This window comes from Gorilla gorilla, chromosome 9, assembly GCF_029281585.2.
Source record: "Gorilla gorilla gorilla isolate KB3781 chromosome 9, NHGRI_mGorGor1-v2.1_pri, whole genome shotgun sequence".
Taxonomy (NCBI): domain Eukaryota; kingdom Metazoa; phylum Chordata; class Mammalia; order Primates; family Hominidae; genus Gorilla; species Gorilla gorilla.
The window spans coordinates 142,277,501-142,294,164 of record NC_073233.2 but is presented as its reverse complement, the minus strand read 5'-3'; the positions used below and the strand labels follow the sequence as shown (position 1 = coordinate 142,294,164).

The following is a 16,664-nucleotide window of genomic DNA, read 5'->3' as shown; positions in this document are numbered from 1 at the left end:
TTTACGCCTTCAATCCCAGCAATTTAGGAGGCCGAGGCGGGTGGATCACCTGAGGTCAGGAGTTCAAGACCAGCCTGGCCAATATGGTGAAACTCCATCTCTACTAAAAATACAAAACTTAGCTGGGCGTGGTGGTGGGTGCCTGTAATCCCAGCTACTCGGGAGGCTGAGGCAGGAGAATCACTTGAACCAGGGAGGCAGAGGTTGCAGTGAGCCGAGATCACACTACTGCACTATAGCTTGGGCAATAAGAGCAAAACTCCATCTCAAAAATAAATAAATAAATAAGAAAGGAATACATAAATGGGATGGTAACTGGGGCAGAAGAGGGAAATGAATCAAGAGCTGTGTTCTATTTTCATTTCTACTACAGCATGCTTGTATGCTGATAGTGATCTTGATCAGCAGACAAAACTGGTGAGGTAGGACAGACCGTAGAGAATTTCTGTTGTGAAACCCTTGAGGAGGTAAAGTGTAGGGACAAGGTGACCAAGTGAAGGGATTAGCTTTAGGTTGGAGCATATGAGATAGTTTAAGTCCTCACTGAACTCTTGACAACAGAGTGATCACTGAGGTTAATTTCAAATCCACGTCGTAACCCTGCCAGATGTGAGAGTGAGGTGTGTCACCGGAATTTGTTGTTAATATCAGAACACACTTACCCCTCTGTATCTGTGGGTTCTGCATCTGTGGATTCAACCAACCATGGATTAAAATGTTTTTTTGTAAAAAATTCACATCTAGAGTGGAGGGAGTGGGGATAGTTAATGGGTACAAAAATATATTTAGATAGAATGAATAAGATCTAGTATCTAATTTAGATAGAATTTAGATAGAATGAATAAGATCTAGTATCTAATAGGTAGTAACAGGGTAACTACAATCAACAATAACTTATCGTACATTTAAAAATAACTGTGGGAGGCCAGGCACGGTGGCTCACGCCTCTAATCCCAGCACTTTGGGAGGCCAAGGCGGGTGGATCACAAGGTCAGGAGTTCAAGACCAGTCTGACCAACATGGTGAAACCCCATCTCTACTAAAAATACAAAAATTAGCCGGGCATGGTGGAGCGTGGCTGTAATCCCAGCTACTCAGGAGGCAGAGGCAGGAGAATTGCTTGAACCTGGGAGGTTGCAGTGAGCCAAGATCGCGCCACTGCACTCCAGCCTGGGCGACAGAGAGAGAGAGTACGTTTACATGGGAGTATAATTGGATGGTTTGTAACACAAAGAAAGGATAAATGCTTGAGGGGATGGACGCCCCATTTACCTTGATGTGATTATTACACATTGCACGCCTGTATCAAAATACCTCATGCACTCCATAAATATATACACCTACTATGTACCCATACATTTTTAAATTAAAACGAAGAAAACTACGAAGAAAACTACAAAGAAAACACATCTGTACTGAACATGTACAAACTTTTTTCCTGTCATTATTCCCTGAACAATACGGTATAACACTATTTACATAGCATTTACATTGTATTAAGTATTATAAATAATCTCAAGATGATTGAAAGGATACAAGTGAACGTGCATAGATTATATGCAAATACTGCCTCATTTCATATCAGGGACTTGAGCACCTGTGGATTCCGGTATCCATAGCAGATGGTGGAACTGGTCCCCCACGGATGCTGCAGGACGACTGTATTCACTTTGAAATGCAAGTATGCATTTGAGATGTAACATAAAGTGAAACATTAAAATGTTATCAACAAGTTAAAGTGAAATAAAGCAATTATTGATTATTATAAAAACTGTTGATTTAATGTCCAAAAACAATTATTAAGAACTTTCAAATGTTGAAGCACCTAAGGAAACAGATTGACAGCTCATGTGAATGTGGAGAGAGTGTATTAGCTTTATAACTTTATAACTTTGGGAAGAATATGATATCCTCTTTAAGCCAACAATGTATAGAAAATATGTTTTTAAAATATAAAATGTAGTATAAAATATATAAACATTTTATATCATATGAATTATAAATTTAAATGTATAATAAATATATATTAACATAATAAAGATTGTTATATCACAATTTCTATCATTTTAGAATTGCTTGATGAGTACCATTTATTACACTAAACAACATGCATGTGTTTTTTATAAAAATGCGGTTTATACCAAATTTATTGTTATTATTTAATATCATTCAGGCCATGAATCTTTGAAGAAAAAGTCTTCTTTGGGGATTCTTGCCACCTCAAATTTCATGAGAAGGCAAATCTCCAAAATTATGTGCAGCTACATCTACGATAAATCATTTTCAGTTCAGACAGAACAAAGCAGACAAGGTGCAAAGAAAAAATGACAGTGGTAGGCAAAAATTAGGCACATTATGTTCTCACTAATCTAACTTCAAAAGACAGATTTATAATAACACTTTTAAAAGATAATTTCTTATAGCTTTGAGTCTGCAGAGACTAAATAAAAAGCTTCTCAGAATAATTGCTATATGCTGGTATTTTCAGTAGTTTTTTGGCTGCCAAAGAATTGTTTAAATCTGCCCAAGTTATGACTTCAAGGTACAAAGCTCCTTCTACAAAACATGCTACTAAACTATGTTTTCCTGAATTATATTTTACTGTGTATCATCAGTGATATTATTAAAATATCCATGTCTTGTATATCAGATATTTGGGCATGCAGAAACAAATAGAAGTTGCCTTAAAGTTTGGTACGGTAGATTAAGTTTGGTATGGTAGATTAACGAAAACTTTAACAGTTCTTCTCGTTTATTCTTTGCCATGATTTCTGAGTATAGCACAGCAACCCAAGAAATAGTTATGAAATGAAAAATTAGGATATAAAGTTGCCATGCAATTGTCATTGGCAAAGAAAGAACAAACATGGCTAAGGCCATAAGTGGCTTAGGAATTACAGATGTATAATTGCTTCATTCACGACTTTTAGCTCTGTATTTAGCAGGAAATTTCAGCACAGTATAAGGTAGGGCCTCTTCAACCAAAAACAAAGTACACGACATAAAAAAGATTTTGAAACTCTCTTGTCTCTTTACTTTATGCAAGACATTCAGAAAGGTTGAATAGCAACTAATACATGCTTTTTAAAAAGCTTCAGCAAAAAAGAAAAAAAAAGGCTTAATATTATACTTTGCAGAGAATAACAGCAACACAGGCCTTACAAGCAACTAATGATTTATTTGCTGGAATGTGCTGAAGAAGTAAATCCATTGATATGGCCAGAGAGAAGTTATTCTTCCATGACACCTGATGAAAAACACTACCACCTTTCTGTGGAAATGAAAGCTGAAATGACATACAATTTAAGAGATTACTTTTTTTTTTTTTAGACGGGGTCTCGCTCTGTCGCCCAGGCTGGAGTGCAGTGGTGCCATCTCCGCTCACTGCAAGCTCCGCCTCCTGGGTTCAAGCAATTCTCCTGCCTCAGCCTCCCAAGTAGCTGGGATTACATGCACCCACCACCAGGCCGACTAATTTTGTGTGTGTGTGTGTATGTGTGTGCACGCGTGTGTATGTGTTTAGTAGAGACGGGGTTTCACCACGTTGGCCAGGCTGGTCACAAACGCCTGACCTCAGGTGATGCATTCACCTTGGCCTTTCAAAGTGCTGGGATTACAGGCATGAGCCACCGCGCCCAGCCAATTTTTGTTATCTTAAAGTCCAATTGCATGACTTCATTGTTACATGTTTGGATTCAATGTTTAAGCGGACAAGTTTTTAGGGAAATGCAAATCAAAACCACAGTGAAATAACATTTCATACTCACTAGGATGGCTGTAATCAAAAAGAGAGCTTAAAAACAAGTGTTGGTGAGGACGTGGCGAACTTAGAAAGCTAATACCTTGTTGGTGGGAATGTAAAGTGCTGCAGGCACTTTGGAAACAGTTTAATGCTTTATGGAAAAGTTAAACACAGAATTACCGTATGAGCCAGCAATTCCTCTTCCACGTATATAACCAAGAGGATGGAAAACATACGACCACACAAAAACTTGTGCATGAATATTCATAGTAGCATTATTCATAATATCCAAAAAGTGGAAACAACTCAAATAATCATCCACTGATGAATGGATAAACAAAATGCTATGTATCCATACAATGGAACATTATTCAGCCATGAAAAAGGATAGAATATACATGCTACAGCATCCATGAAGCTTGAAAACGTTAAGCTACATGAAAGAAGCCAAACACAAAGGGTCACATATTCGATTCCACTTTCGTAAAATGTTCAGAATAGGCAAATCCACAGAGACAGAAAGTAAATTCATAGTTGCCAGGGGCTGGGCGGAAAGGGGGATCAGGAGCAACTGCTGACAGGTTAAGGGCTGCTATCTGGAGTGATGAAAATGTTCTAGATCAGATGGTGATGATGCTGGTACAATCTTGTGAATATATCCTACTAAAAACTACTGAATTGTAGACTTTAAAAGAGTTTACAACTCATTTTGAAAAATTTTATGGTATATGAATCGTATCTCAACTTTTTAAGTAGAACAAATGTTTCTCAAGTACAAGGTACTTTTATTTTTCTATTTCTACATATATATCTGGAAATGTTTGCTTTACATATTATGAAACTACATTTTTAGACAAAAACAAGTCAAAATTATTATATCTTTCTCAGGAATTGAATTTCCATTACTATGGGTAACCCTCTATACCTAGTAACACCTTCTGTCTTTAAGTCTACTTGCCTGATGTTAATACGGTTACTATAGTTCCTTCAGTTAGAATTTGCATAGCATATTTTTTATCCTTGGACTTTCGATCATTGCATCTTTATGTTAAAGGTGTATCTCTTGTAAAACTCAAATATTTATAGTTTTCTTTAAATAATGTCTGACAATCTTTACCGTTTAGAGTTTAGCTCATTTATAAAATTTACTATGGTTGTTGATATATCTGTATTTATTCTACTGTCTTAATATGTGTTTCTACTTGTACTTTTTTTTATTTTAAGTTCTAGGGTACATGTGCACAATGTGCAGGTTTGTTACATATGTATACATGTGCCATGTTGGTGTGCTGCACCCATTAACTCCTCATTTACATTAGGTATATGTCCTAATGCTATCCCTCCCCCCTCCCCCCACCCCATGACAGGCCCCGGTGTGTGATGTTCCCCTTCCTGTGTCCAAGTGTTCTCATTGTTCTATTCCCACCTATGAGTGAGAACATGCAGGGTCTGGTTTTCTGTCCTTGCAATAGTTTGCTGAGAATGATGGCTTCCAGCTTCATCCATGTCCCTACAAAGGACATGAACTCCTCCTTTTTTATGGCTGCATAGTATTCCATGGAGTATGTGTGCCATATTTTCTTAATCCAGTCTATCATTGATGGACATTTGGGTTGGTTCCAAGTCTTTGCTACTGTGAATAGTGCCGCAATAAACATACGTGTGCATGTGTCTTTATAGCAGCATGATTTATACTTGTACTTATTTTTCTACTTCTTTATCTTCTACTATCTTTTGTCTTTTATTGGTTAGAGGATTTTGTTTGTTTGTTTGTTTTTTCTTACTCTATTTATCCTCCTAATTTTTTTAGAAAGTTAAAAGCTCTATGTATATTCTTTAAACATTAAGCTTAGTTTATTAACTATGAATATTCAACAAAGTCTAAAGTTAATATCTGAGAATTACAGAAATCTTAGATCACTTTTTGGCCATCACATCCCTCTCGCTTTACACAGTGTTTTTGCCTGGTCTTAGAGTTTTATGCTGATGCTACCGCAAGTTAGACATTGGCACTATTTCTATGGAGTTAACGTTTGTCCATATTCACTCTCACATATGTCAGCATCCTTCTTGGACTCCATGTTCTTTCTTAAAAGTCAGACTTTCCATCTGCTCGTGGCATATCTTTTAGAAATTTCTTCTCAACTGTGGTTCCCTGAGGGCGTGAAGATGTAATGCCCCAAGACATCCACAGTATGTAATGAGTTAACATCTCTAATATGCATCCAGATGATATAATGAGAAACTAGTCACTGAAGACACTTTCTGCAGTGTTTAATTCTCTTATGGGACATTGAGAAAGGCCGCTACAGAACATCATTTAGTGGGGATCTTTTGATGATAACTCTCTTGGTTTTTGTTTGTCAGAAAGTTCTATATTTTGGTTTTTTTTTTTGTTTGTTTTTCTTGTAAAATAGTTTTGCTGGGTAAAGAATTCTAAGTTGTAAGCTCTTTTTCTCTAAGTGCACTGAAAGCATTATATCTTCTGAATAGCATTTTTGCATTCATATTTGGAAAAGACTGGCATACGTGTGGAACTAAGGTAGTAGCGAAAGAGGAGGTGCCAATCAGAGAGACATGATTTCAAATACCTCTTTGAACCTTGGTTTCTCATCTGTAAAATGGATATGTTGCATGGCTGTTGTTTAGATGTTGCAGATGTTACACCTGAAATATAATATGTACTCAAGATCATTATGATTATTAGTTCTGCTTCCCTCCTTTACATTACAGTTTCTATAGAGTTCATAGGTTTGAGGCTAGATCCCCAGAGAAGTTTTATGTAGAATTGTGGAGGTGTCTCACAGAAGTTTCCTCCATTGAAATAGTCATTCAGACTAGTGGGAGAGAAGATAATCTGACATCTTTATCTTCATTCCAATCCAAACAGAGGGTTCTCTTCCCTCTGGACACAAGATTACTTACTAAATTAATTGAAAGCCCTAGGCACTATATTTAACAGGGTGATAAGATTTGCTTATAGTGCATTGGTTTGAATTTAGGCCAAGTGCTGTGTTTTGTATATAAGAAAGTGCTTGGTTCCCAATGGTGCCATTTTTTTCAAACGGCTCCACTGGCTTTTCATAGTGGTTGGAATATTCATGTGTGTGTGGCTCATCTCACTAATGCCTACCCACTATCAGTAGTAGCCTTGACTATAACCAGATAGACAGGGAGTAAGAAGACACAGAGAACCCTGTGCTAAGCTTTGTTGTCACACGTGTCTGAAGCAAATGACCAAATTTCTGTTCCTTCTCTGATTAGATGTGACATGCAGGGTCACCTTGTAGACACATAGTTGAAGGGAAATGAAAGACATTGTTCATTGCCCTCTCCTTTCCCTTACTCCTACATACACACACACACACATGCATGCACACACATACACACACACATACACAGAGAGAGAGAGAGAGAGGAGGGAGACCGTGAGTTTGCCCATTAGTACATGCAATACTCTCTCTGGCATAAGGAAATCAGTATCCTTACTCTTCCCCAGGCTTCAGACCTTTCCCTTCCCTTCAATTGAGTATGGGAGGCAGAAATGAAACTTGTTTTTATTTTATTCACATCTACTTAAAGGCATGTTTAATTAAAGAATAAGAGCCTGCTAAGGATTAAGCATTTAACTAGATAAATCAGTCATTAAAGATTTTGAAGACTTTTTAAAGCCTAAAAATAGGCATCATATAGATAGACTACAAAATACATAACAATTCCTCTGCTGTTTTGTTGTTGTTATTTTCACATTTTTGCTATTGTAGGCAACACTGTGTTTGATAGTCTTAACATAAATCTTATTCCTCAAAAATGACTTATAGATGAACTCCAGCAACCCAAAAAATATGTTCACGGCCGGGCGTGGTGGCTCACGCCTGTAATCCCAGCACTTTGGGAGGCTGAGGCGAGCGGATCACAAGGTGAGGAGATTGGCTAACTTGGTGAAACCCCATCTCTACTAAAAATACAAAAAATTAGCCAGGCGTGGTGGTGTGCTCCTGTAGTCCCAGCTGCTGGGGAGGCTGAGGCAGGAGAATGGCGTGAACCCGAGAGGCTGAGCTTGCAGTGAGCAGAGATCGTGCCACTGCACTCCAGCCTGGGTGACAAAGTGAGACTCCGTCTCAAAAAAAAAAAAAAGTTCAGACACAGTTTTACAGCGTGGGCTTGTCTGTAGATTTGATGTCTGGGCCACTCATCATCTTCTCAAACAAGATGACCTGAGAAGAAAAGAAAGGTTGACAGTGGGAAAGGTGAAGCCTATTTAGTACAGGTTGAAAAAGACACTGCAACTCCCATTTTGATCTGAAAGTTTATGAGATCTCAAGGCAGAGACTGGAGTGACATACCTCATTGTCTTCTGGATGAAGCCAAACTCCAGGAAGGTACAGTGTTTTCTGAGGCCCCATATTCCAACATCGCCCAAGGTTACGTCCATTGACGAAAACGAATCCATAATTCCAGTTCTGAAAGGAATGGTGGCTTTAGATTTGGAAATGGGTTCACATTAGCAAGGTAAAACCTAAGGCACTTGGGGAGTGACAGCAGGATTGAGATACTTTACGGCACTCAAATGGAGGTGAGTTTACAGTGGGATATGTTACAGAACTTCTGCCTTGCTGTCTAGGAATGAAAGAGAAAAGCATAACTAGAACCAACCCTTTAATGGTAAGGCTGCTATTGTTCCTGTTATGTGATATATAATGTTATATATTTTAAAAAGCAGATCTTCTACTTCCAGAAATGAATATCAGGTAATAGTGGTGAACACCACTGCTGACAGTGGCTATTAATATAAAAGCTGCACATTTTAACATTTTTAAAAATCTGCTTGCAATATAATGAAGAATTACAGGATCAAGATCTAGAAGAAGAAAATGGAGAGACAAGGAGACATCTAGCCAGTTTTTCCACTAGAGGCACCTGCTTATTCTGGGATATAACAAAACAGTCTAGCACATAAAATTGGAGTCTCTGAAATGCTTCAAATTAAAGGGCAAAGGTTGCTGGTCTTGATTTCAAATAAAGTAGTTATATGCTACATATAAGAGAAGCATCAAAAACATAAGGCATTGGAAAAATAAAAGAAAAACAATGGATAACGATATGTAAACCCTAACCAAAAGGAAGTTGCTATAGCTCTGTTAATATTCAGAAAAATAATACTTTAAGGCAAGAAGCGTTATTAGAGATAAAGAGGGACATTTCATGATGGTAAAATTCTTAATTTACCATAAATGTATATACAACATACATAAGAAAGATAAAAGCAGAGATTCAAAACATATCAGCGAAATTGACAGAATAATAAAGAGAAATAAATTTACAACCATAGCGGGAAATTTTTATACAACCTTTCAATAGTCAATAGGCAAAGCAAATAACAATCAATAAAGACATAAAACATTTAAAAGAAGATGATTAACAAAATTGAACTAATTGACATAATAGAACATTGATCTAACATCTACAGTATACACATATTCTTTCAAGTATACCTCAGAATATTTACAAGCTTGATCCTGTATTAAACTAGTCTTCACATAAACTTCTCAGACTATAATGCATTTAAGAAAGAAATTGATAAAAAAGATAACCCTAAAATATCCAAATTCTTGGAAATTAAGAAAATCACTTCTAAATAAACCATAAATCTGACAAGTAATGACAAAGGAAGTTGGAAAATATTTGAATTCTTTGATGATGATGATAAAATCGATAGAAACTTGTAGGGTATAAGACTATCAGCAGATTTTTCAGCAGAAACCTTGCAGGCTAGCGTGGAATGGACCGATATATTTAAAATGCTAAAAGAAAAATCAACTGGCAACCAAGAATACTACATCCAGCAAAACTGTCTTTCAAAAATGAATAAGAGATAAAGACTTCCAGACAAAAACTGAGGGAGTTCATCGCCACTAGACCTGCTTTACAAGAAGTGCTAAAGGAAGTCCTTCAACTTGAAAAGAAAGGAACTTAAACAGTACCAAGAATCCACAAAAAGTATAAACTGATTGGTAAAGATCATCAAGTTTCCCCCCGGCAACAACATGGCCCCCAGAGTGGCCTGCAGCTTTCTGGACACTGCCTCCAGGATATCCAGTGCCTCAGGTTGAATACTACCTGCCAAATGGCACCTTCAGTCTACACTATTTGCCTTAATATGAGAAGAAAGCACAGCCCTACTATAGCAAAGTTCTGGACCCAGGGAAGCTTCTCAATGTCCCCCAAAACATGGAAGTTGTCATTATGGGCAAGTGCTTGTGAAGCATGTGACCTTCAACAATCCACACAGCCGTATGAAGGAAAAGTGAAATTCCAACTTAAAACTTAGAGGTGAAAGAGCAAGAGTAGGCATTTTATAATTCCTAGCAGACTCAAGAAGATTGGCCCTAACCTGCAGGATAATTTGCAGACCTTCTCTTTTGTTGGGCTTAATTTGCCTGCCAGCTCCTTACAAAATCATCTTTAAGACATTCTAAAATGCACATACCGAAGTCTACTTGATACCTTCAGAGAAGCACCTACAGGTGAAGTGCTCACCTTTAGTATCAGCTGTTTGTTATGAAACCTTTATTATTTTTTAGATAGAATTTATAGTTATGATTAAACTGTTAGGCTAACATGGCAACCTTAAAGCAGCAATTATCCAACTAATAAGACACTAAAATGATTCATCTCTTCCTATATAGACATCGCTTGTCTTACAACTTATTTTTTCTGTATTTCAATATGAACCATTACCCATATAATAGAAAGTATAATATAAAAATAATGCACTGATATGAAATATGGCTTATAATTATGTACATTCTGAATTCTTGCTTTGAAGAATGTAATTCTTCAGTCATGAAAATAAATATATTAAATTTATTCTTATTCTACGTGTAAAAAAAAAAGGTATGGGAGTCATTTCCAATATAGGCAAATCCATAAAGATAATAAAAAGATTGATGTTGCCAGGCGGTGGGAGAAGGGGAAAATGGAGAAGTAATTGCCCAATGTTTATAGGATAATGAAAATGTGCTGGAACTGGAGATAGTGGCTGCATAGCATTGTGAAGGCATGAAAGACTACTTAATCGTTCACTTTAACAGAACTAATTTTATGTTATGTAATTTTACCTCAAAAAATCTTTTTAAAACTTAGAGGATGCAACCAAATCCATGCGTAAATGATGATTAATAACCTAAATTCATATAATTAAAAAGAACAAAGACTGAAAATCCATTATCTAAGTATCTATGTCAAGACATTATAAAAATAAAGCAAATTAATCCTAAACTAAGAAATTGAATAAACAAAATAATAAAGATAATGACAGAAATTAAAGAATCAGAAAATAAATACGTAACACAGTAAGAGTCATAGCCAAACACTGTACTTTGAACAATTAATAAAATTGATAGTGTTCTGGTGAGAATTATCAAGAAAAAAGAATGCATCGATATCCTGTAACAAATGACAAGGGGAACGTTACTACCAATGATCTAGACATCAAAAACGAATATTTTAAAGGCAATATATTTGAAAATTTAGATGAAATGGGAAAATTTCCAGAAAAATATATTTTCTCAAAGCTAACTTTAAAAGAAACAAAATCTGAATAGTACTTTAATCTTTCAATAATTGAATCCACACTCACACACTTTTTCAAAAAGAAAATGCCAGCTCTAGAAGGCTTCACTAATGAACTCCATTAAATGTTTAAGAAGTGATACTTGTCTTACACAAATTCGCCTTCCTAAATCCTTTATGAGAGCCCTAAACATTGGCACCAAAACCTGACAAAGAGATCTCAGTTATGAACATAAACACAAAAGAAGTCTTAATTATTTACCATAGACAAGCCCTAGATATAATCCAAATGTTCAGAAAAAGTAAAATGGTTAAATTATTATAATGTATTTACTAAAGGAACCCAATACAACAGTGAAAATGAACAAATCACTGCAACATCGATAAATGGCTGAACCTCACAATGTTGAACAAAAGAAAACATATTAAAAAAAGATGCCCTGTATGATTCCATTTACATAAAGTCAAAATAGGAGACACTGGCCTAGGGTGTTAGAAGTCAAGGCAGCAGTTGGGAGGGGTGCCAACAATATTTTTAACTTTCAGTGATAATTATATGGTGTTCACTTTGTGATCATTTGTTGATCTGTACATTCACATTTTGTACATTTATGTTATCTATGTGTATTTATACAGAAAAGATATTCTAGGTAAAAACTAACCTACCAACTCACCCTACACAGAAAAAAAAGGCAAGCTGCAGAATACATGGTACAATTCTATTAGTGTAAAAATAATTGTGTACGTGTGTGTTCAGGCAAAGTTATATATAAAAATGTACCACTGTCGGCAGCGTTGAGTTCTGAGAAGCAGAGACTAATTGGAATGGAGGTGGGTTCAAAGGCGAACTTCACGCTTTGCTCTCTCCCTCTTGTTATTGTTTGAATTTTTAATTGTGCTTTGATGTGTTATTCTCTGAACAGTGATAAATTAGGAAGACTGATCAATGTTGGAAGGCTTGGTTGGAGATGAGGAAGAAGAGGAAAAGAAGAAAGGGAAGTATTCCTCCAGGAACGCTGGCTTTGCTTCAGGACTCTTTAAAAATAAAATTGGTGTTTGGAACACCAGGGCAGCAGAGGGCATCACCTACCAGCAGGCTCAGGAAGGTGTCCTTGGGAGAAGGGCCAGCCTTCAAGGTCCCACGGTAGAAGGCCGGGCCCTGGTGGCTGTCTGGGACAGGCTTCCAGGTGGCAGAGCGGAGCCTGGAAGAAAGGCCAAGCCATGGGGGAGAGGAAGTCCCCTTCCCAACCCAGTTCCCAGTACCCACCCCAGGTGGTGTGGGCCGAGCCTAAGGTTCTGTTTCAATGAGATAGAGTAGACTAGATGCGTTAAGATCAGAATCAGGACACTTGTTCCAGGGCCCTAGTTCTGACGCCGAAGCACCCAACAGCCTGGAGTACATCACTCAGTCTCTGTATCTTGGACTCTTTATCTGCAATGAGGAATCTGAAATCTCTGAGTTCCCCGATCACTGGTGTGCACTGGGGGCCAGCTGGAGCATACCTCTCAAAGAAGCTCATTTTCATCTCCAGGGAATAGATGGTAAAGCCCTCCAGGGAAGAGTTATTGATGCTGACAGATCCAGTTATTCCTGCAGATGCAGATGGGAGGCAGGAAAGAGAATATGAGCCAGGACTGGATATTCTCTAGCATCTGGGACAAAGCAATGCAGACTTGTACATGCCTTAGGACAGGGGCACAGCCAGGAGGGCAAACATTTGTCTGACCTGCTGTGACTGAAGGGTTCTAGCTGTATGTTTCCATACTACCAAGAAAGTTCCCCCACTTAGTACTGGAACTTTTCCTGAAATTCCCAAAAGGAGACTGGCCCTGCTTGAGGACAAGCCAGCACCGAACACACTGGCCCCACCCTCTGGCCCTGGAGATCAGAGAAGGCAAGACAAGGGCGAGGGGCAGATTTTGCATCTCTGCTCCCAGGACCTGGGTAGCCCACTGCTGAGGGGCTGGTTTCCCCACCCTCTCCCGCCCCCGACTCCAGTGCATAGCCTGGGTCTTCGGTTCTGAGCAACTGAGGAGAAGCCACAGCCAGAGCCCACCTTTCTGCTCATTCTGTATTTGCCATGAAAAATTGACTCGTCCTTGATTCTCCACCAGGATCCTCAGGTATCGGCAGTCCTGCTGGGACAGGCCAGGTCATGGAGACCACGCAGCCATGGAGGGCATCTACCTGACAACCCGTTTTTTCACTGAGTTCCACATGGAGAGATACATGGGAGAACAGGAGGCTCCAGGGCTCAGCAGTCTTCCCTTCACCTAAGGACTGCCTTGTGTTCCTATAGTCAATCTTCCCTTTCCCCTCTGCTGATCCTACTAGGAAAGGCAGAGAGACTCAGCTGTACCTTTAACCAACTCTAAAGGCACAGAAACCCAACCAGGGGCTGAGGACAGGCTCAGGGCTTGGTGAGGAAACCCCCTCCCCTCCAGCACACATGCGGTAGCTCCTGAGGGGCCAGGGCCTGGGAGGCACTTTGGCTTCCAGCCCTGCACACTTCCTGCCGCGGCCCCAGGTGAGCAGCAGCACCAGCAGCAGGAGTGGAGAAGGGAGGCTGACTGTCTCAGGACCAGGCTCCGTCTGCATTTGACGGGGGTCGAGGGCATCACCTGGACTCTCAAATTACATACCCTGAGTTCAGGAATGTGCAGGTCCTTATTATTCTCATTCAGAATCCCTATCATTGTCTCATCCAAAAACACCTGCAAAAGAAGAGCCGGCGTCAGACTGCTAGGCCCACCCGAAGAAAGGGAGAAGAGAGGCCGCGGTTTCGGGAGAAGGAGGTCAGTATGAAGGCAGGGACCAGCTGTGGTGCTCACAGATGGCATGAAGCTGCCTGGAGGCCCCAAGAGACTCTCAGTGGTGATAAAGCAGAAAGCAAGTCTATTTGGCCTGACTTTTTAGTCCCAATGCCTCCCATAAAGTAGGTCATCAAACAGCAACGTGCATCCTCAATCAACTACCCTGCCCAACAGCATGGGGAGGTGATGCACTTTGCTTCCCACACAGACAGCCTGCTGGCCCTACCTGTGCCATGTCATGAGCGTGGGCACGGAGGCGGCCTCCGGAGCAGATGGACTTCTCATACAGGACAAGCCCGTAGGACTGGCCGCTCCCATTGTTTATGGGAAGGTTCTCCATGTTGACGGGCTGACGCGACCTGACTGGCTATGAGGAGAAATGGCAGGAGCAGAAGTCCAAGGGCTGAGCAGTCAGGATCCTCCTTCCTAAGACCCTGTCATTTGGTCCCGCCTAATGGTCCCCAAGGGTTCTTCGAATGGGAAATGATGAAACAGATGGCATGTGATACTGCTCTGTGCTTACGTCTCCACTGCCCAGGAAGGAAACTCAGGGAAATGCAGGGCATGGTGATGAGGGAGCAATCGCTATAATCCTAAGAACTGATTAACAGAGGAAATGGATGGGGCGCAGGGGCTCACGCCTGTAATCCCAGCACTTTGGGAGGCCGCAGCAGGTGCATCACTTGAGGCCAGGAGTTTGAAAGCAGCCTGGGCAACATAGTGAGACCCACATCTACAAAAAACTTAAAAATGTAGCTGGGCGTGGTGGTGCCCTCCTGTAATCCCAGCTACTCAAGAGGCTGAGGCCGGAGGATTGCTTCAGCCCAGGAGTTCAAGGCTGCAGTGAGCCATGATTGTGCCACCGCATTCCAGCCACAGCCACCAAGCAAGACCCTGTCTCAAGAAAAAAAAAGAGTAAATAAATTGTATTCTAAAATAGTTGAAGTCTAGCAATGAATGAGGCACCAAGCAAATGTTTATTTCATTAAATTAAATTTAGTTACATTAAATAAATGTAGTTTCTTTAGTGTACCAGTCACTACCTTTTCTCTAAAATAGTGATAGCAGAGGTAAAACCAATGTGAATCCAAGGGCTACAGTTTCAGTTCCAAACAGCTTTCACCTTTCTCCAAAATAGGACACGAAGGCTGATGGAAAAGGGGGAGCAGTGACCCAGGAAGTTCAGGCCCAGCTGCTGGTGAAGCACGGGCAGAAGCTAGTCTCCCGATTCCAGCTCAGCAGCTTTTCCTACATGGATTCCGTAAGGACCACGCAGTCCAAACAAGAGCATCTCCAGACAGGTTCATCTAAGCGGGAACCCGGGATCCTCCGACGTCCTGCTGCCCCTCCCCTGCACACTGACTCCAAGGTCAAATCCCTTCACAGTCCACCCGGAAGGAGCTGGTGGCTCTTGTCCCACAGTTCTATATTTGAATGAAATGCAGAGGATTTGTTTTCCCACTTCCTAATAAAAAAGTTTCCTGAAGGAATCCCTCCCCCATCCCTCCAATGGCCACTCCGCCTCCTGTGGCCAGGCAGCACGCACCTCATTTAAGTAGAATAGGGCGTCCCACAGTGGGAGGTACAGCGACGGTCTCACCGGGGGATACACAGCCTTGGGAGGAAGTTTGGGTACTCGGGGCAGGGGAGTTGCTGCAATGGAGATGGGGCACAGGGCAAAAAGTGCCTGAGATGACCACTGCTTTCTCTAAACCCCCCATGCCTATCCAGCGTGGCTTTTCCTTTCATATTGGGGGTTACTATGTCTTCCATGGTATAAGAGCTTTACAAAGAGTAACTCAATCTTCACAGTCATCACAGGAGACCAAGGTTACTACCTTTATGCTTCAGTGAAGAAACTGAGGCTTATAAAATGCTTAGAAACCCTGATTTTAAAAAATCACACAGATTTTAAGCCCAGGGTTCGAAGTTAAAGTTGCCCTTGTTCTCAGGAGCTTGGTGTAACTGCTGCCCACAAGGGAGACCCACGCCTTCCTCACTTTTCCACAGAACAGAGACTCCACATGAGGAGGGCTGGCCCGTAAGTTAAATGGGTGCTGAGTACCTGAGACAGATTGAAAGAGTTTTTGAAGCTTGAGATATTTTTCTGTGTAATCTCCAGCCTCCGTGAGCACTGCATCATAGTCTGCAAGACACCGGGGGCAGTCACCAGCCATGCAGTCTCTGCAGCAGGCCCTGTTTCAGCACCGCTGGCAGGAGATGGCCAGGGCCACTGCGAGTGAGACAAAAGGAAGACACCTTCCATCCCACGTGGGTGTGTGATGCCAATCTAAGGACATTCCCCACAACTCTTCCTGGGGACCTTCCACTGGCTTCCAGTGTCAAGCCGTGACACTGGGCTTGCCCCCACTTCACTTTCTAATGCAAACTTGTTCAACCCACAGCTCATGGGCTATAGGCGGCCCAGGATGGCTTTGAATGCAGCCCAACACAAATTCATAAACTTTCTTAAAACATTTTGTGTTTTTTTTTTAAGCTCATCAGCTATCATTAGTGTTAGTGTATTTCATGT

The 16,664-nt window shown here is 40.4% G+C and overlaps 1 protein-coding gene across 12 annotated transcripts in view; it reads right to left on the bottom strand.

Annotated features, from left to right (window-relative positions):
• Nucleotides 1-6,024: 6,024 nt before the first annotated feature.
• GLB1L3 (galactosidase beta 1 like 3) overlaps nt 6,025-16,664 on the bottom strand; it is a 50,902-nt gene continuing 40,262 nt past the window's right edge. For 8 of the 12 annotated variants that reach the window (XM_019036405.4, XM_019036404.4, XM_055356431.2 and 5 more), the window contains 9 exons: nt 16,197-16,277; nt 15,678-15,784; nt 14,358-14,498; nt 13,961-14,032; nt 13,375-13,453; nt 12,821-12,908; nt 12,408-12,519; nt 8,089-8,205; nt 7,288-7,959 (listed from right to left, as the gene is read on the bottom strand). In XM_019036405.4, coding sequence (XP_018891950.4) covers nt 7,894-7,959; nt 8,089-8,205; nt 12,408-12,519; nt 12,821-12,908; nt 13,375-13,453; nt 13,961-14,032; nt 14,358-14,498; nt 15,678-15,784; nt 16,197-16,277 — 863 coding nt within the window. In that variant the 3' untranslated portion in view covers nt 7,288-7,893. Of the gene's footprint in view, nt 6,410-7,287; nt 7,960-8,088; nt 8,206-12,407; nt 12,520-12,820; nt 12,909-13,374; nt 13,649-13,960; nt 14,033-14,357; nt 14,499-15,677; nt 15,785-16,196; nt 16,278-16,664 lie in introns of those variants that run through there. The other 4 variants (XM_055356432.2, XR_008669906.2, XR_008669905.2 and 1 more) reach the window with 4 other exon arrangements.